This window comes from Cryptotermes secundus, unplaced genomic scaffold (assembly GCF_002891405.2).
Source record: "Cryptotermes secundus unplaced genomic scaffold, Csec_1.0 scaffold928, whole genome shotgun sequence".
Taxonomy (NCBI): Eukaryota; Metazoa; Arthropoda; class Insecta; order Blattodea; family Kalotermitidae; genus Cryptotermes; species Cryptotermes secundus.
The window spans coordinates 29,241-50,398 of NW_019738362.1; the positions used below are offsets into that span (position 1 = coordinate 29,241).

Genomic DNA, 21,158 nt, shown 5'->3' on the forward strand with positions numbered 1-21,158 from the left:
AACTGCAGCAGTCCTCTGACTGCTCACCAACCAACTCACTTCACTCCACTGTACTCACTAACTGAACTGAACTTGGTAGACTGAGTCATACAGCCTCAGAGAGAACACACAGAGAACACCACCAGCAATATCTCTTCTACTGTTGCGTGAGGTCACTGCAGATGTGATGTGTTCCTCTGATGCATGTGTACTGGCCATTACCTAGCCAAAGGGTCTACATGCTACAACATCACTGAGTCAGGATCTAACTCACATTATTCCCGTACACAAATTAGATCCTCCATACTCAATAAGGTCTAAAGTATATTTCAACTTACCCTAAATTTTAAGTTTTTTCTTTCTTTTAGGATGACAACACCAACATCAAAACTTAAAAAATAATGAAAACATAATAAATAAATAAAAAGGTTCACTTGAAACCAAAAACTATCATCCAGAAGAAGAATTTTCAAATGTAAGACCTTAGAAATATGCTTTAAAAAGATAACATTTCTACAGAATGTTACTTGCCAGTAGTAGATGGGTGACTCTTGAGCATGCCCATGACACCCTTTCCATGATAACCTGCACCTCTAGCAAGTAACGCTCTTGTCCGAGGATGCCTCCAAGTGATGCTTGGGATACGACCATGTCGGTAGCAACGACAGAATCGGCGGATACTGTCATCTGTTACACCCACTGGCATTACTAGCAAGGCAGGATAACTATCAGACATAAACAGAAAACATGTGTAAATAATATCAATGCACAATTAAGATTAATGAAATTCTAAGATCCCATTAAAGAAACTGCGACCATGTGAAACTTAATTTTATCTAACTTCTAATTCAATTTATATGTAAACGTTTATGTGGTGCTGTACACTTAAGGTCCGTTTGGGTAGCAACTGATATAGACAGTAACCTGACAAAAACTTTAGAGATGATATTTATTTAACACTGAGGTAATTTACCTGGGATCTATGAAATTGATTTTTACATACATGTGGGAAAATCTTAAATAAGGGTCCCACTGCAAGACTGACCTATATGCTGTGCTAATTTTATAGGTAAACACTCTTTAACTGACAATAATTATGAACTCTATGTCTATTGCATTAGTAATGTAAATTACATATCCAAAACATTCTCTACAGAGAGTACCAAGCGAGGAACAGTAAAGCTGAATAAAACTCCACGAACAATACATATTATATGGTTGTGTGGTCATGACAGTTGTGGATATATGGATATTCAATCAAGCACCTGACTTTGTACACAGATAGACTGGCTGGCTGCACACACTAACTGCATTCTGTCCCAGCATTCCCTCCCTCCCCAGCTTACTTTGTAAATTCACAGGCCCTTTCGTGTAATATTTATTATTTTGGTTTGTCAGCAAAAAAAAAAGTATGTATTAGATACATCATGACGTTCATAACATGTTTCAGCCTTTCAGCCAATATCAGGTTCAAACTCAGTTGTTAACTAACAACTCCCTAAGTTTAGCCACTCCAACCATACCGTACACCATACATTGCCAGCATTATCTGATTACTCACGTTCGACACATCATATAAGTGCTGTTGACAGTTGTGATGTCCCTCCCCAGCTTACTTTGTAAATTCACAGAACATATGCTGACATGGCCCTTTCGTGCAATATTTATTATTTTGGTTTGTCAGCAAAAAAAAAAGTATGTATTAGATACATCATGACGTTCATAACATGTTTCAGCCTTTCAGCCAATATCAGGTTCAAACTCAGTTGTTAACTAACAACTCCCTAAGGTTAGCCACTCCAACCATACCGTACACCATACATTGCCAGCATTATATGATTACTCACGTTCGACACATCATATAAGTGCTGTTGACAGTTGTGATGCGAAATGGCTCAGTGTGCTGTCGGGAACCTGAGTTGGATGACAGGCTACTACTAACGAGTCCAAGCCTGTACCAGTCCCTTACGTAGCTCCTCTCTGATAACCTTTCTAGCGTCTTGGCATCAGTAGGTGCTGGTGGCACCAGTCCTGGTCCTGGCACTTCAAACTCATCAACTGCAGATTACAAAGATTGGACTGTCACAAAAATTTACATAACCTGCAGTTACAAAGCCTGACTGACTGCCAAACTAGGTGCAGGGTAAATCACAATTGGCATATACTTAACATGTCACCTATTTTCCACATAAGTACACACAGCCTTCGGCCAGCCATAGTTTTCTTTTGTCCTTCCATATAGTTATCATAACTGTCAAATATGTGTCACTTCAAAATATGTTAATAAAATATCATATGGACAAATGAATACATTTCATTAAAATCTTTGTTATTAATTTTTCCACACTTGTCCCACACCAATTTATGAGTGGGAAAATACATTGTTGTTGCTAATAGCACAAATGATGCACCATTTAAATAAAGCCACTTTAAAACTTCAATATAAAATTCTCACCTGAGATGTCATCATCATGCCCAAAATCACCAGGGTCAGTAACTGGAAGACTCATGCGACCAGGGGATGTCAGGTACTTGTTGCTACTATTCATGTTTGGTAATACATATTTCTGCCGCTTTGAGGAAGTTTTGGGTTTAAATCCAGCTTTCCGAGCTGTTTTTAACAAGGTCTTTTTGGCAAATCCCCTGCAAAATTACAAATATTGGGCAACAGTCAGAGCAGTTATCCAAAATCCTAATAACTTTATAGTCTGAAACACAGTCATATGTGGCAGTAGTGTTCCCATCTATGAAATTCTCAATACAGATAATCATATTGGTATTAATGACGGAGTAAAAGAAGTACAAAGATGGGGTGAGCCCTAACGGCAATCACGCAATTAGTGTCAGAACATATGTAGTAGGTAAGGAAATGGAAAGCAGAAATTAAAGAAAACACACACACAGAAAATAAATTACAAAACATCTATAAATCACTCTCTAAATTTTTCTCTCTGTATGTCATGCCAGTTTTCAGCTAGTTCCAGTTGGAAGGGAGCAACTAGTCTGTGAACAAACACATAAAGAGTCCACACAAATTCTTTGGAAACTGCATTATACTTCCCTTCTTCTAATTGGTAAATGACAATAAGGCTTGCCATCACAACACATTCCAAAAAAAGAAAAATTAAGCTGTTGAATTTCTTACAACAGATATAGAATTCTCCACAATATGTGCAGTGTTGTTTCTTTTAAATTGTAACTTATAAAAAATAGAACACAACTTCCTATTTTTACTTGCCTCTTCTATAAAATATAAGAAAAATTCTAACTTTGTGAAGTTTCCATGTGGTGCCTTAAAGATGTATTCATAACACACTTTCTATGCAAACAAAATGAAAATGTTTTCAAGACATATTCAGAGCACCTTTGTTGTGACAGACAGATGTGTATCAGCATGTACATACAAGACCACTAATGATTACAGTATGAGTTAGGGACAACAGAATATGGACATTAAACAGACTTTCAGACTTAGTTTTGAAAGTTTCATTTATCTTAACCAGTGAGTTTGGAAAAGTAGTCTTGCACTATACAAGGTGTGGCAATAAAGAAACCGGATTCATGCTCTAACCCTTTATTAAAAAAAAATCAGACAGTCGAAATGTTATCCCCTTCAATGTAGTCCCCTCCCCGATCCCTACACTGCTCCATGCGAATTTTCCACTGTTGGAAGCAGTGCTGCAGGTCATCTTGTGTTATGCTCTTCAAGAGTTGCGTCGCTTTTGCTTTCACTGCATCCACGGACTCGAACCTGGTCCCTTTCAGCGCAGACTTGATTTTTGGGAAGAGAAAAAAGTCGNGAAAACACAACTGTACAATGTTATTGACATTACCAGAATTTGGAAGGACATTTTCTAGAAGTGCCCACTGGAGAACTGTATAGACATAAAATATTTACAAATGTCTACAAATTTTGCATAAAATGATTTCAGTGAAAACTATACAAGTCAGTGTTTAAAAATGTAACTTCGTCTTCAAGTACAAAGCAAACAATATGGCATACAGCCTCGACTCTGAGCATCAGCGCAGTTTCTGCCTCTGAACTTGTAATTTCACACATAAAGTAGAGAGGCAGAATAAAGGCTTTACATACTCCCTTTAAAAATTAATCCCTCAAGTAAGTTCCTGAAAATCTTCAAAGGAGGTCACTGAGCCAAATTACAGATGTTTCCCGCCAACAGCAGTCTCTAATACCTCTGGTAGATGGGGGAAGCATTATAGATACCTCTCAGCTACTAGAGCCGGTCTCGCTGGCTGGGCGGGACTGATGGTAAGCACCAGTACCAGTAGGATATAGAGACTGGTAGAAATCATAGAGGGAAGCACAATGGACCAATACAGGTCTAAGTGCATGGGGAAACCCACCCTCTCCAATAATTAACTAACTAATTAAGTTTCTGAAACCCCACAATAATTGCTCACCACACTGTCACTACAGGGGCTGTATGCACATAAGCATGCACTTTAAATATATTTTTACAGCTGCTCTCTGTTAATTGTAGCTTGTTCCACCAGCCTTGAAGTTTCTTGCCATCTACTCTTTTGCCTAAAAATTGTTATATGCAGGCATAAAATATTTCTTTTCACAACCAGTGGTCCTCAGGCTTGTTGGTCAACAAATACACCACTGCCTCCTCTGGTTGTAAACATGTCAGACTGGCTAATATGGAAAATATTGCCAAGTATAACAAAACTTATGTGACCATAAAATTCCAAAAATAACCTTAATTCTGTTGGAGAGCCCACAAAATATGGGAAACTACTGAACAGCATGTGAAGAGAATGTCACACATCAATTTAGATATCACTCAACAGCACAGAGTAATAATGGTAACATAAGTGAACTGAGACACATAAGTGATGTTCACTCACTTGAGAGTAGCGTTCTTCTCCTTGCCCTTGTGTAATGGTGTTTGTGGTACCACTACCTGCCCAGTAAATGCAAAGTGGTGAAGGATATGAGGCGGATGGCGAACACGGTGCACCAACTTTCGGAAACTTTCAATATTCTCAGGTGTTACCTCCTCGTCAAATGCCAGCTTCAAAAGCTGATGAAGTAAAGAGAAGTAAAAGTTTAAATTAATCCGAAGCTGTATACTTGTATACCTGGAATCCAATGTACAATACAGACAGTGCAACACACTGCTGCTCTACCTGGAATGTGCAGGACCGGAGCTGGAGTCCTTCCTGAAGCCACTGATCCAAATGAGCTAGATACTGCACCGTAACTCGTTTCTCCTTGGTTAAGGAGGTGACTGGGAAAGATCGCACAACTAACTGTTCACATGCTAAGAGAAAAGATAGAAACAGATCAATGGAGTTCATTGCAGAAGTTCTTATTCAAGTTTATGGAAAGAGAACAAACACAATCTAAACTTACCAAAAGGATCACAAGGCATTCCCTTGAATATAATCCGATAATTTGTAAGGAAAATAGCTCCCTCAGCCGGCAAGAGAGGGGGGCCTCCCAATGAACCACCGGTACCCTCCTCACGTCCATCAGGCAGCAGGTATACCCGTAAACCTTCCATAACAGCATCTTCACCAGGCAGCATATTTGGAGTGAGGATCTTTGGCTGGAAACCAAGACTCCACTCAGCACCAGTTCATGAACACACAATTCTCAGCATTTGTATGCATGAATAATACTTCTATACACCTACTTCAGTGAACTAAAGAAGCAGTCTACACTCTGAACAACAAGCACAATCCAGAGCAAGCAAACAGTCCATTAAACTATTTTAAGCTGCTCTCCATACAGCCATTTCCTACTGAAAACAATTATGCTTGGCTTGGTGCAAGTAATTTACTAGTCAGGGAAAATTATTTAGCTAATTCAAAAAATATATCTGGACATCTTACCTTCTGAATGGGTGGCAACCTCTTGGATTCTCTGTGGACTGCTTCCAATGTCTCAATGTGCATGTGAACAACTCCAGGTACCATTTGATGCAAACTGCGCACATGCTCTGCACTGACTCCACCTTCAGTGCAGACTTTGTCTACAAAGCGAGACACCATTCTGATAACAGCTGCTCCCATTTCACCTGGGTCTTGTTCTTCAAACCCAGATTCTGCATCAGCACTATCACTCTCTGCCACACTGCATCATACAACACATCACATCCACAGTTAACAAACAGACTGTTGAAGTTGTGGTATGACATGTGAATTCCAAAACCAAGGACCATGCTGCTACCTATTTGTAATGCTGTTGCTAGCCCTCTCATCATCAAACGCTGCATCCTGCTTGTGCATCCGACAGCTACTGTCCAAAGGAACTAACAGAGAAACCATTCTGTTGGCATAGTGGATAGCCTGACTGTACAATGTGGACTCCTCACTGCTCACCAGTTCAGTCTGCTTCTCTGCAAGATGACAAATGTAAATAGTTACTATAGGATTCTGACGATGGGGTATAACACACAGAGATATTGGGTTTTTGGACTTTATCCATCGTCCTGGTTTTTAAGATAACTAAGAAAAACAAAATGTTTCGGAAATTGGATCTGTTTCCGTCCTCAGGTGAGGTAAAACACCTATTCTGTTGGGTCCCTTAGAAAGAGCTAGCCTCAATCACTGGACCAATGATTGTGATTGTGGCTAGCTCTTTCTAAGGGACCCAACAGAATAGGTGTTTTCCTTCACCTGAGGATGGAAACAGATCCAGTTTCCAAAATGTCGTGTTTTTCTTAGTTATCTTAAAAACCAGGACGATGGATAAAGTCCGAAAACCCAATATCTCTGTGGGACAAATGTAAATGTTTCATTCAATGAGGTTCAAATTTTATATTTTGCTGTTAGGTATCAATATTACATTCACCATTATACTGCTACTAAAATTATTTCAATGTGCAACTACAGAGAGTTCTTATGAGTTTTTAATGTTTTGAATCACACATTCTGAGAACAAAACTACTGTTACTTTCCATTACCGGAACCCGTAATGCCACTTCTAGGGTCAACTACACACTGAGGTATTTTAATGCTCTTTACTTTTTATTTTGATTTAGGATAGGTAAGAGTTGTTCTTATGCTTAATTAACTAAGTACAACAGGAGGAAATTAGGCAGAGCTCCACACATTCTTAATCTTGACAAGGTGGAGGTGAATAATTTAATTTATTACCTGTTATGAATTATCATATTCATTTTTAGCATACTTTCCTTACATAAGGGAAAAAAGTATGTTTATGTGATCACAATATATCTGTGTGTTCCACCTTTACACTTTTGAAGCAGCTGACCAGTTTTCATGAAATTCACAGACTATCCTTTCTACTTGTCTCAAACCATGTATATTCTTGATGCAGACAATGCCTTTCAAACACACAAAATGTAGTAAGTTCTATGACTACAGACTTTTTTTATGAAGTTACCTGGGTCAAGATTTGGCCAGATTCTCATCTGTTCTGCTGCAATTTCTAGTGCTGAAGGTTCCTGTGCTCTGGTGAAGCCTGATCTTCTGTCTTTCCAAGGAAAGTCTTTGTTCTAGGTATGAAAGGCATCAAATTGGTTTGACATTACATTGTACTTTTATAAAACAAACTCATACATACCAAAATGATAAAACAATGTACACTGAAATAATAACAAATTAAGAAATATGTACCACCTTCATCCCACTTTTATGCTATCTATGGTTAGTAACAAAATGAATTCATAAATACAAGCTCGAAGGCATTACTTACTACTTGCACAAATTATTGTTATGGTGATCAAAACACGGACTGGTGAACTATGAAGCATGTATACTGGAGATGATAAATGCAAAACATGAAAGGCACAGACCATTTAGGAAACCTAGGCACAGTGGGGAGAATAATGTTAAGATGGGTCTTACAGAGACAGGGTGTGAAAGTGTGGACTAGTTTCATCTGGCTCTCGACAGAGTCTAGTCAAAGCTCTTTGTGAAATAACAGAGTTCGGCTGATTTGGGTGCCAGGCCATGAGGGTACTGCTGGGAATGAAACTGCAGATCAACCGCCAAGAACAGGATCTGAACAGCCGTTCATAGGACCTGAACCACCTTGTGGCATCTGAATTGGAATACTGCTGGGAATGAAACCGCAGATCAGCTGGCAAGAACGGGATCTGAACAGCCGTTCATAGGACCTGAACCAGCTTGCGACATCTCAGTAGGAGAGTACTGCTGGGAATGAAACCTCAGATCAGCTGGCAAGAACGGATCTGAACAGCCATTCATAGGACCTGAACCAGCTTGCGGCATCTCAGTTGGAGTTGCCAAGAAAGCAATCAGGGACTGGACTAACAGAAATCACAAAAATACACTGGGAATCCACAACTGGACTCAAACAGGCAAAGGGGTTTATATCAGGACCCTCTGCCAAAAGAACGAGGGACCTGTTAAAATTAAACAGAGATCAATTAAGATGGGTGGCAGGATTACTTACTGGATACTGCCGCCTGAAAGGAAACCTTTCCAAACTGGGACTGACAGAGGAATCAACTTGTGAAAGGTGCCTACAAGATGAATCAGCCACACACATCTTATGTGATTGTGAGGCTACAGCTTACTTAAGATTTCGCCACCTGGGTCAATTCTTCATGGAACCATGTGACTTTCATGACGCCCCCATAAATAAAGTCCTACATTTCATTCAAAGTGTAGGATTAATAAAGGGTCAATCCAAAGGGGAAGCACAATAGATCATTGAAGGTCATGGTGCGAGGGCCGGTTTTTATGGCTCAACCCTCATACTCATACTCATACTCAAGCTCTTTGTGGATATTCCAATAAACCTTCAGGTTTCACAAAAGGCAAGGAGTTTTGATAAGAAGCTGAGCAACTACTATCTTTTCAAAAAGGACTCTTCTCCATGAAATTAGTTGGTTCTTTAATAGCCAGAAAATATTCTAAACAGTATTTTTCTATCTCACCACATACTCCCCAAATAAATACATTGCTAAGTTAATGGTGGTGTCTCTACATACCTCTCTTGGACTGAGAGCTGTGTCACAAAGGTGATGGTTCGGTGGACTGGTCTCTATCCTTGGAAGATACAGTGCCTTAATATCTTTTTGTACATCTTGATAGAAGGCTGCCTCCCAGAACTGCTGGTTCTGCCATACTCCATGCTCCTAAAAATAACATAGTGAAGAGCATGTTTAATGATACCATGTTCTAACTGTATCACCTTTCTTGAATTGCATCAAATCAAAAGCCAAGCAGCATTGCAATGGATGGTCATGATGTTTTGTAAAAGAAAGGATTCTATACCTAAACTATGCGGCCAGTTTACCTGTATGCAGGTGTACGCAAACTGTATAACACCAGTGCAAAGTTTGCGACAGAATGCTGTGGCCAATGGCAAGAGGGCAGCAGCTACTCCATGCTCATCCATAGCAGAATCATCCTGTAAAGTTTACGTCAGAAGAATTGTGAAGTCATGCATTGTTGGTATGAAATGTTTAAACTACTGAACTGACACTCGCTGCTAAACATAATATGAAACTGTAAATTGGACAGACATCACCAGAAACAGCAAAGGTTACAAACACAATGAGACCAGTCTTAAAACTGACTTTCATAGAGACTGCTCACCAGACACATACATGTGCACAGCTTTCCGTAACTACTTTTTCATGTGATCAGTGCACAAGATGCACAACATGAAATGCAATGGCAAGATTCTATGTGTCCGTCAACCTGCCCACCCACTATCCATATGTATTTCTCAACTCCAAAATTACTTGACAGATTTAACTGAAATTTGCTAGCAGCATTACCTGCAATGCACAATTCATAAGTCTCACAACTAAGTCGAACTGCTGGTGCTCCAACATGGCCTTGTTGCCAACTACATGCTGTGCTAACTCAGTACAAAGAGCAAGCCTGGCAGCCTTTGACTTCAGTGCACGAAGAACAGCAGGAAATGTCTTGCGTGCATCAGATATCTTGTTCTCAAAGATGCAGTTGATGCAATTGCGTAATACCTGAAAAAAGGAGGTAAATGAGAAAACTAAACCAACACTGAGAATGAACTAACATAGTGTGACAGGCCGCTCCATAGCTCAAGCGGTTAGTCGCTGGCTTCCCACTGCGGCAGCCCAGGTTCGATCCTGGGTCTGGTCAAGTGGAATTTGTGGTGAACAAAGTGGCGCTGGGGCAAGTTTTCTCCGAGTTCTTCGGTTTCCCCTGCCAATCTTCATTCCACCAATTGCTCCACGATCACCCTCACCTATCATCTGGGGCTGGTACAATAGGCCAGAAGTGGCCGCAGTACAAGGGACTTAGTCTCACCCCACTAGCAACAACAAAAAATATTATGGTAACATAACTTGAATGTCCAGTAAAAGCTAATACTAAAGCCTGCTACTGGAAACCATCCTGAACTATCCCAGCCACACAATCCATCTCCCTAAAATCTATCGTACATAATGTAATTAACCTCTAGTAATTAATTAAATGATTTATCAAAATTATGAAAAATACAAACTATGCTTTGTCTATCACATGCCTCTACTAGACTGGCCACATCAGATATTTGGGCACTTCTATGAAGTCTTGATTCATAAAGAACAAAACTTCCTAAGTACTGACAAAGCACATGAATGCAAAAGAGCTGTGACCTGTCTCTAAAGTTACCTCCAGGCGACGAGCTGAGTTGCTGACTATGTGACGAGGATCATGGATATTAGAAATGTGTGGACCCATTGGAACAATGCGTGGCTGCACTGGCCTCATGGATGATAACCTGATAAAAATAAAACATTCTCTATTCAATGTATCTCCTACAATACCAACATCACATCTATAATATGCAGATCAGGACACTGCTTTTAAATGTGAAATAAGCACGCAATACTAGAAACAATATATATAGTGGTATTCCATTCTTCTCAGGTGATCAGATACATAAAGGCTGAACTCAAAACCTATGTTCAGAGGCTTGCTCTGTTACCAGTATCAGGACTGGCTCTTACAATAGATACAAAAAAAGTTTCTGAAATATTGGTTTTTAGGGCACCACATGATACAACCAAACACAGCTGAGATTTTATCACACTTTTTCAATGTAAGAGCTTCAGATCTCGTACACAGTGGTAACCGAAAGCCAACTTAACTGAGTCTGTGTAAACTAATATATGGTGAAACCACTATTTAAGATATTTTGGGGGACCAGTAGGTTTCAACACTAAACTGAAAATAACCTTAAACTGAAGAAATTTAACACTAAGATTATTGACTTAAAAACACTGAACCTGGATGTTAAATAGGAGAAAACCTGAAATCATGGAGTAATAAATGAGGATTAGACCATACAAAAATACAGACCAAGTGCAAAAAGGTGCCTATTATATGGGTATAGAAATTTTCAATCATTTACCGTGTGACATAAGGGAAGTGTTATATGATGTTAAAAATTTCAAATTAGTTACTACAAATTTTTTCTTAAAGGAATCCCTTTATTCAGTAAAACAATACCTTGAATGGGCAGCATAATTATGAATCATACATAGTGTAATTGTTCTTCATATTACCTATTTACAGCTATGTTATTCCTTTGTATATTATTTTTGTGTTAGTATGTTTTATTGTATTATATGAAATATTGTTGTGATTGATACAAATAGTGTCCTTGATTACATAGTGTTATTTATTGACAAGGTTGTGTGTTATAACTGCTACTATCGTACTCATTTTTAATAATGTACTACTTCTATAACCATGGAGACCTGTTATCACTTGTATGGATTACTTGAAGTATCAATCAAATAAATTATAAAAAATAAATAAAAAATTACAGTATTCACAAAAAACTCAATATAAATATAACTTTGCTTTTAATGTCAAAGTGCACATCACATGACTTTGTTATTTCTATCATGAATACCAAGTGACATCAGCTATTCAAAACAACACATTTTTCTCTTCGCAAAACAACTGTAATGAATTAAATAAAGTTCTGGTATAAATCTATGATACATTCAAAGGAACTAAACTTTGAATGAGACATAACATTAAACACTGTATATACCCTAAAAACCATAAGACTTCTCTTATTATCTGTGCTGAAACTGACACTGTTCCACCTAACAAAACTGATGAATCCCTTTCATTTCAGTAACACAGAATGTTCTAGTCCTGACAGAAATTAATCCATGCCATGAATGATTATCAATCAGGCAAAAACAAAAGAGTGGCAGGATAAAAAACATAATGAGAGCATGAATAATTTTGAAAAAAGTAATATTTCATATCCCACTGCCAATATAGGAACACACGTCTGTAAGTAATTAAGAAAACTGCGAAATAATATCCCATCTGCAAAAAAATTTTATGAATCAGTCTCAGTAAAGTGCAACTTTCAATATTTTTACTGACAGATATTTCAACTAGCTGGAAAATGGTATTCATCAACTGTTCACTAACTGAATTGCTTCTAATCTAGAGCAATCAATATAATTTCATGCATATAGCGCAATTTTAAGGCAGCAGCAAAGTAGCACATATGGCTTCAAAAAGAAAACATGAACAAAAACATAAAACAGCATAACGACAGAATGAGAACTTCAGTGTGGTGAGTGAAAACAATTACCATCAGTTCTAAATGTTACATGCTGTTCTTCTGATGACTTCCCATAACTTGTTGCAGTTCTTTTCTGTTAACTTTCTGCACAGCCTGTATTTGTGATTTCACTTCTGGACCAACTTCCAGCACACAGCAAAGAATACCCCTCATTCAGCTCCAGTGTCTCATCTAGTGTCTTGTATAATGTGTGTGTGCTCTGCACCAGTAAATTTTATCCAATGACATCCCCTCAACATGAGCACAGTTCAACCGACACTGCTTCACTGTTCTGCCCTTCTTTCTTGCAACTGAGAGTTCAAAGTCTCCCCAACCATGTGTCATGTTACAGTATTTATAAGGGTAAAAGCAAAGCTTGCCAGTCACAGTAGCCGAGTGGTCTAAGGCACGCACTGTCTTCGCTTGCTCGAAAGCTGAGATCGTGGGTTCAAATCCCACTCAGGGCATGGATGTTTGTGTGCGTTTTTCAGTGTTTGTGTACAGGTAGAGGCCTTGCAACGAGCTGATCACCCACCCAAGGAGTCCTACCATATGTCTAAGACCTAGAAAAACCAAAGTGAACAGAGAAGTTCATGAAGATATGCCTAGGCCCACTGGGGCTGTAGTGCCAAGGAAAAAAAAAACAAACAAAATTTTCCCTGTGCTTAATTAATCAGTTATCATTACATGCAGGCATGTGGGGGAGGGGACAGTTTCTCCTTTCTTGACCTCAGCATCAGATGGAGGTGAGTGGTCAGCTTCATGCCACAGGCACTTCACATCCCAAGGAAAGAGCCCCTGGTACCCACTGGACAGGAGGCTGTGTGGACCCCAGAGCCAGTGTGGACCCTATAGAGAAGATAAAAATCTCTTGCCCCTACCAGGAATCAAACTCCAGCCATCCAGCCCATAGCCTGTTGCTATACCAACTGAGCAATCCTGACTCCCATTATTACAAGTATACAACCCAAATCACAAAGTGAAAACAAAACAGTTTGGACTTCAACATGAGACATGAAACAATACATCTCTGTGCAGTCAGTGGGCCAAGCAAAAACGATCACATGGACTCCTTAGACAATTTTTATCATTTTGAAAAATAAAATGTAGGCACTTGTGTTGTGTGCAGCAATAAAAAGCAAAACTGAGATTTTTAAGATCTGTGAACTTCAAGTGAATATGACCAGCATAAATATAATGAAACTGAAAAAAATTCCAGTTGGTTCAAATATCCACTCAGACAGTGCAACACTCATTTCCACCTCTCATCGTAAATTATAAATCCATATTCAAGAGTAGAGAATGTCTGTTGGAATGGACACAGCACTAGTCTGTATAGCATACAGGGACCCACAGAAGTTTCTATGGGTCCAAGAAAATGCAATTTTGTCAAAACTATGCTGAAGGCCTCAACACTGAAGAATCCTTCTCATATGCAATTTAATGAAGCATAAGCAACATATTGCCTGCATTAATTTTCTTTTAAGATTATGTGAAATGATGCATATATGTAAGCTGGGATTATGATAACAAACTGAAATTATTTTCAGTATTGCAGGCACTCACCAGGAAATACAAGTTCTCACTACATCAATGTTACACTGTACAAAAACCAACATATAATATGTATTTTAAGATTCTTACCATGCTAAATCACCAGCACTACCATGGCTAGCATGAAGAAGATAAAAGAGGAATGGCGCATAATTTCCCATCCTACTCTGTTATCATTTACACACTTCACTAATAACACACATGAACCACAGAAATGCTTCAAGAACCAATAGTGTCAGAAACTGTTGCATACTAAGTGAATATAAAGTATTATTTTTCTTGGTTTTACTTATGTCCACCAGAAACATAAAATGTCTCAGAAATAAGTACAGTAAATTGAAGGGTGAGTGCTATGGTCCAAATCAATGAAAGCAGTTTATAAAAACGTGAGTCTGCAAATGCTCCAGTATGGATGCATAGCCATTCAAAGGTGTTCCTGGAAACAGTGGGGCAGTAGAACTCCAGTTACATAAGCAGATTATGATGTGGAACTTCTAAAGAAAACCCGACTTGGGAGAGAAAGATGTAAACACAACTGATCTTTTATCACTAACACTTTCCCCACTCAACAACAAAACAGTCACCATGGTGTTCCTTCTAACAGTGGCACAGCATAATTTCAGTAAAGAAAAAAAAAGGTATCCCTGTAACAGGCCGTGGAGACCCATAGGGTTGTGACATTGCGGTTCCTACGTTTATTAGACAATTGGCTCATAGACAGTTGGGGGCGGAGTCCAGTTGAGTCCACTCGGCACAGCGGCCACTGATTGGCCTATTGTACCTGCCCTGGGTGATTATGATGATGGAGAATTTGGTGGAATGAAGATTGGCAGGGGAAACCGAAGTACTCAGAGAAAACCTACCCCAGCGCCACTTTGTCCACTATAGATCCCACTTGAGCTATGGCATGGCCTTCGGCTCATAGATGGTGGCAAGGTTGTCAGCCCTACGCGCCAGCCACCCTTTACCCCCAAGAATATTCCAAGAACATTCCTGGTACTCATTTCTGTTAGAGGCTGAGTTGACCCCAGGGCCACAGTGCGGCGGGAAGGATTACATAAATAGAAAAAAAAAATTCAATGACCTCTTCAGGACTTGAACCCATGACCTTCTGGCTTGTAGCATAGTGCCTCAACCAACTACGCTACCGCGTCTCACTTCAGTTACAAAATTTATTTATCCACTAGGCCAGTAAGCAGGCCTCGTTTTAAACAACTGTATGACAAACTTTATCAGTAATATCAGCATTTAAGATATAATGCAGCAAGCAATTGACTACAAATTCAGTCTTTCAAGCCAAAAGTGCTGTTACACCATTCCTGTGCAGGAGGTAACAAATGTTGTCAAGGTTACAGCAGATACTCCAACGCCAAACAACCTCAGCAAGACAAGCTTCAGCCCATGATGCATGGATTGAGAGCCACGCTGTAAAATGGCACGACTGCTGCAGGCCAAGGTAGACCAACTTCGAAAGCACTGCAGTTTCTCCAGTATCCACCCCCCCCACCACCACCACAACTGGGTCAAGAAATTCTCTGAAGGACGTTCAAAAGTGGTAGATGATTCCCGACCAGGTCACCCTGTTCAGATTGTGACAGAAGTAACTGCACAGCGAGTAGAATGGTCCATTTTAAGTAGAGTTTACACAGCAACTATGCCACTGAAGGAAGAGCACTTGCTTGTGCACACAGTTCACTGTAAATGGACACCTGGTGTCACATACTATAGCATGTGCTGCCAACTCAGTAACACTGCAGACACATTGGTATACGAGGGGGGACCCAAAAATAACCGGAAACGACCTGTTGCGCGCACATGCTTTGTAGTTACGAGTTGTGCTGCTAGGTGGTGTTAGGTGGGGGTCTCCCGCGACTGTTAGTGAACTGGCATCAGTCTGAGTTGTGTGGTTTGTCTGTGGTGCTCTGTTGTGTGCGTTCCTGTTTCAACCCTTTGGCGATTAGTGAGATGGCCGACCAGAAGGAACAAAGAGTGTGCGTGAAATTGATGAAGATCGTCGAAAGACCATTGACCAACTTTCTGAGGAAACAAACATCTCATGGAGCACGGTCCAGCGAATTTTAACCGAAGGTTTGCACATGAGACNCGCACACAACAGAGCACCACAGACAAACCACTTAACTCAGACTGACGCCAGCTCACTAACAGTCGCGGGAGACCCCCAGCTAACACCATCTAGCAGCACAACTCGTAACTTCAAAGCATGCGCGCGCAACAGGTCGTTTCCGGTTATTTTTGGGTCCCCCTTCGTAGTATGGGAAAAGTGGTAAAGACAGGAGAGAAGTAGCTAGTCATACCTTCAACTCTGAACTCCAAATTCTTTTAACAGTGTCCGCAGAATAAGTTAGTCCTGCAACAGAAGTTCTGCTGCCATACTTTTGCTGGAAACATTTTGAATGGCTATAGCTCATTATTAAAGCATTTCCAGACTCATGTTTATATAAACTGTTTCCACTGTTTTGGACCATAGCTCACACCTCAGAAGGTCTGCTTAAAGGAGCAACCAGGCACCTTTTGAGATCCATCAAGACAGTCAAGGATTGATTCATCACTGCTATAACGGGTGGTACTGCTTATCCATCACATACAATTTCTGGAGCAGATATGTGACAGTTACAGCAAAATAAAATGCAGTGTTCGAAGTGACATAACAAAGCGCATGGCGCAGTGTAACCTTTTGTGAATTGTCTTATGTTAACTTTGATTTGTTACACCCATCTGTAACATGGCTCATAAATTACCAACAATCACTGTACAATGCATTTTGCTCTTTGATTAGAATTAACCTACAGTTACTTATTGTTAATTACTCATTTGTAAAATAATGGTTCTTGCTCCAGTTCACAAGACCACACACTGCAACAAGAATCAAGATGACTGTTAAGTGAACCTGCAAGAATTATTAAAGCCCCTTACACTCCCACACGCATGGAAGTCAGTAAAATATGCATATTCTCAGTGCAGGCACAAGAAACAGGCTGCACAAGAGAGCACGTAAATCGCTCAGTTGGGATATAAACTGCTGCAAGGGTTGTGCTCAATTCAGAATACACTGTATTCAGATCAACCACATTGTAATCTATTTAAAGTAAGTTCAAATGACAGTAATTTGTTATATGAATGACTGGAAGGAATTCCATGAACTCTAAATGAACACTAGACCAACATTCCAGAGTGTTGATACTTACATTGACTTAAGGTTGTTTTTGGCAAGTCCTTCATCAATAATTGCTTGCACTTGAGAAGCACTGACTGAAGGGAAGGGCAGTTGGTGAATACGTGCAAACGCTCCATCGGGCGGTTTCAAGATTTTCTGAACATACGGCTGAGGATTTGGATTTTCATTTGTATACAACTGCTGTGCAAGTTCCTGGCAACAAACACAAAGTATTTTCATCTAAGTTCTACTCTGCAGATATCCTAAGTACCATGCCAGTCTGATCCTGGCTGGCTGCTGATCATTCAGTACCATCTCATCAAATGGCTTATAGATAACATTGGGTATAAATACAAAAGACATTCATACTTAGCCAATCAGTAATGATCCAAACTTAAAAAGTCAGTACAAAATGTACTGTAAAATACTGTCAAAAGTCATTAAGGTAGCTAACAGAATAATTATAATAGCCAAATTCTAGAATCAAATAATAAAATTAAAACCACCTGGGAAACTGTGAAAGTTGAATGAAGAAACAAAACTATTAATGAAGATGTACGAGTATTGAATATTGATGGGAAGTCCACTCAAAATCCACAAGCTATTGCAAGTGTATTTAATGAATACTTCCTTTCATCGATTGAGAAAATATGTCAACAACAACAATAATCCAATACATTAGTTGTCACATGCTTTTGATAGTTACTTTTCTAATATAAACCTCAAACTGTCAACAATTGTCAACAAAGGTAGCAGGTTCAAGTCCCGATGAGGTCATTGGGTTTTTTTCAATTGACCTAATCCTTCCAACTGCACTATGGCCCTGGGGTCAACTCAGCCTCTAACAGAAATGAGTACCAGGAATTAATTAAATAATTTTTCTGGCTGACAACCTTACCGCCATCTTTGAGCTGATTGTCTAGAAAATGTGGGAGCCTCGACGTCTCACAACCCTATGGGCCTTCAAGGCCTGTTACAGGGATAGCTTTACTTTACTTTTACTTACTTTTATTAGTTAAAGAACAATCTGGATTCAGGAAATGGTTAACAACGGACAAATCATCCTATGAACTAACCAATTATATTTTAAGTGCTCTTAATGATAAATTAATTGTGGGAGGGATTTTTTGTGGCCTGCTAAAACCTTTTGATTGTGTTAAATCATGATATCTTATTATCAAAATTAAATATCTAAGGAATAATTGGCAAAGCTAATGAATGGATCAAATCATACCTCAAAAACAGGTACCAAATAGTGGAGATAAAAAACAAAAATTGCAGTCCCAATGCATTCTCAAACCTGGCAATTATAAAATACAGTGTTCTGCAGTGATCAATTTTAGGTCCCTTCCTTTTTATTTCTCTATAAAAATTATTTATCAAAAAGTGTCAATAAAAATCTAAAACAATTTTATTTGTGGATGACACTACTTTAATATTCAAGAACCCTAAATCTGAAGATTTTAAAAATGATATAAATTTTGTATTTCTATGCTTATAGGAGCTGGGATAGCATAGTCAGTATAGCGACATGCTGTGGGCTGGAGTTCAGGTCCTGGTAGGGTCAAGAATTTTCTCTTCTCCACATCTTCCAGACCAGCTCTAGGGCAAACCCAGCCTCCTATCCAATGGGTACCAGGGGCTCTTTCTCCAGGGGGTAAAGTGGCCAAGGCTTGAAGCTGACTACTCACCTCCAGCTACTGCCGAGGTCAAGAAAATGTGGCCCCATATATCCACTATCCCATACACCTTCATGGTGTAATGCTTAATTAGTAAAGAACAGAGACAGCTTTACCTTAGCTTATTTATATCCCTAAACAGGCAGTTTGAAGCCAACAAACTCTCATTAAATTCTGATAAAACCCATTACATACAATTCACAACCAATTTGACCTGGTCATCATTTATGCCAATAAATTATCTCTAAAAACTTGATACAAAATTCCTTGGAATACATTTCAACAGTACACTGTCCCGGAAAATACATGTTAAGCAAATTGTACCTAAATTGAGTGCAGCTTGCTATGGAATTCAATTCAATTCAATTTATTTTTTTGTTTGTCAGATCTACATTTGGCGATGGCGCCTCCAGATATAGAACACGTCAAAGCCCAAGTTACAATAAAATTAATCCAGCATAGGATTTACAGAATGTAAATAAACCAAACTCTCTGAAAAGTACTTACATACTGAAATGCTCACTATCAGGAAAATCTCATGGATTACAATTACATACGTGTATGTTTTCCACTTTCCATGTCCTGTTATTTCAACAGTGCTTTTAAGGCCCTTTCAAATCCAACCTTCAAAGGGTTAAAGCTGTAATAAATAACTCTGCATTTTCATCTGAAATATCAGAGATTCTGCGCCTGTCACTTCGATATTACTGTATTTTCCTTCAGGTGGGAACTTTCAAGGAAATATAATTTCATTCATTGTCCAGATATAATCTGAAAGTATAATTCTCTAGCACAAGCACGTTCTTCCTCATCTCTTCAAACCAGCTGGTTTCAGGTATGCAAACTGGCAAAATTTGCACAGAAGAGTTTGGCTTCATGTGTGGTTAAATTATAAACATTAAGATGCCTTTGTACATTTTAAAGACTTGCTAATAACACCATTTTCTTTGAAAATACACCACATTTTGAGAGGTTGACTATATTCCCATTTTCATGTGATCGGATGTCATTATACAGACCAATTAATTTTATTTTCAAGAGAAATGTGACAATCAGAACCAAACCCAGAACTCTTTGTTTGTTAATTTAAAATAGAACCACTAACTACATTTGTCTTGACACTGTCCACAATGATATGTAAGACCTGTGACAAACATTTTGGAACAGCTTTCCGCGACATTTCTACAGAATAACATTCAATAAGTAGCCCATAAATTACATATTGTAAAGTAAATTGCTTTTTCATGAACGGGAAAATTATATATTGGTAAAAGAAACCTTAAAAATAGGAAAAAGATAAAAGCTGACAAATATACAGTTTCTATACAATTATACAAATGGTATAAGCCAAACTCAGCCAAACAAAACATGCACCTTTAGAACGATCTCACACTGACACAGTACAGACAGATACCTGTATGTGAACTAGCAGCATGCGTTGGTCCTGCACCTCAAGGCGCAGCTGGTCCCCTATACTGCTGTACAATTCATCCCAAACATCACATGATCGCCATGGCGGACCTCTCTCCGACACAAATCCAGTGAAGAACATGCAGTCAAGAACTCGCGTTGCAAAGTCACATTCCATCAGGGCTCGTTCTCCCAGAAATGCAGCCTATTCAAATGGCAACAGGTTCTATTTTATCATAATAAATATTGTTGCATTTGTTGAAATTTAATAAAAAAATTTTCTTACATGTTAAAGGACAATGTCTATCATTAATACAAGCAATGCTAATGAAGCTAAAACTCAAAATAACAGGCAACAGTTTCATTATAAGAAGTTTCAATATTGTATTTAAATCCTTTACAGTCCAGAGCTCACACTCTGCTTGTCTATTTCCAATAAACTGCCAATGAGGAACCCTGATACATAATACAGTAACATGCAGTGCATAAGAAGTCAATAGAGACTTCTGCAACTGTGCACTAGTTTCACAAATATTACATACATATGGTGTTTCTTACGCTCCAAAAAGCAGCGATCTTTGCTTCACAAACTGCTTTAAGCCATGGAGCAAGGCCGGGCCATAGCTCAAGCGGTCAGTCGCTGGCTTTCCATCGCGGCGGCCCGGGTTCAATCCCGGGGCTGGTCAAGTGGGATTTGTGGTGGACAAAGTGGCACTGGGGCAGGTTTTCTCCGAGTACTTCGGTTTCCCCTGCTAATCTTCATTCCACCAACTGCTCCACAATCACCCTCACCTATCATCTGGGGCTGGTACAATAGGCCAGAAGTGGC

General features: G+C 39.2%; 1 protein-coding gene across 5 annotated transcripts in view; it reads right to left on the reverse strand.

Moving 5' to 3' along the window:
• The window catches only part of LOC111870921 (myotubularin-related protein 13), a 55,140-nt gene that overhangs the window by 19,874 nt on the left and 14,108 nt on the right, over positions 1-21,158 (reverse strand). For 3 of the 5 annotated variants that reach the window (XM_023863554.2, XM_023863555.2, XM_023863557.2), the window contains 16 exons: positions 20,334-20,534; positions 17,272-17,453; positions 14,156-14,182; positions 10,588-10,696; positions 9,729-9,935; positions 9,242-9,355; positions 8,934-9,080; positions 7,358-7,469; positions 6,179-6,347; positions 5,842-6,082; positions 5,360-5,555; positions 5,134-5,267; positions 4,852-5,027; positions 2,435-2,622; positions 1,827-2,037; positions 511-704 (listed from right to left, as the gene is read on the reverse strand). In XM_023863554.2, the coding sequence (XP_023719322.1) occupies positions 511-704; positions 1,827-2,037; positions 2,435-2,622; positions 4,852-5,027; positions 5,134-5,267; positions 5,360-5,555; positions 5,842-6,082; positions 6,179-6,347; positions 7,358-7,469; positions 8,934-9,080; positions 9,242-9,355; positions 9,729-9,935; positions 10,588-10,696; positions 14,156-14,182; positions 17,272-17,453; positions 20,334-20,534 (2,608 nt within the window). The remainder of the gene's footprint in view (positions 1-510; positions 705-1,826; positions 2,038-2,434; positions 2,623-4,851; positions 5,028-5,133; positions 5,268-5,359; positions 5,556-5,841; positions 6,083-6,178; positions 6,348-7,357; positions 7,470-8,933; positions 9,081-9,241; positions 9,356-9,728; positions 9,936-10,587; positions 10,697-14,155; positions 14,183-17,271; positions 17,454-20,333; positions 20,535-21,158) is intronic. The other 2 variants (XM_023863556.2, XM_023863558.2) reach the window with 1 other exon arrangement.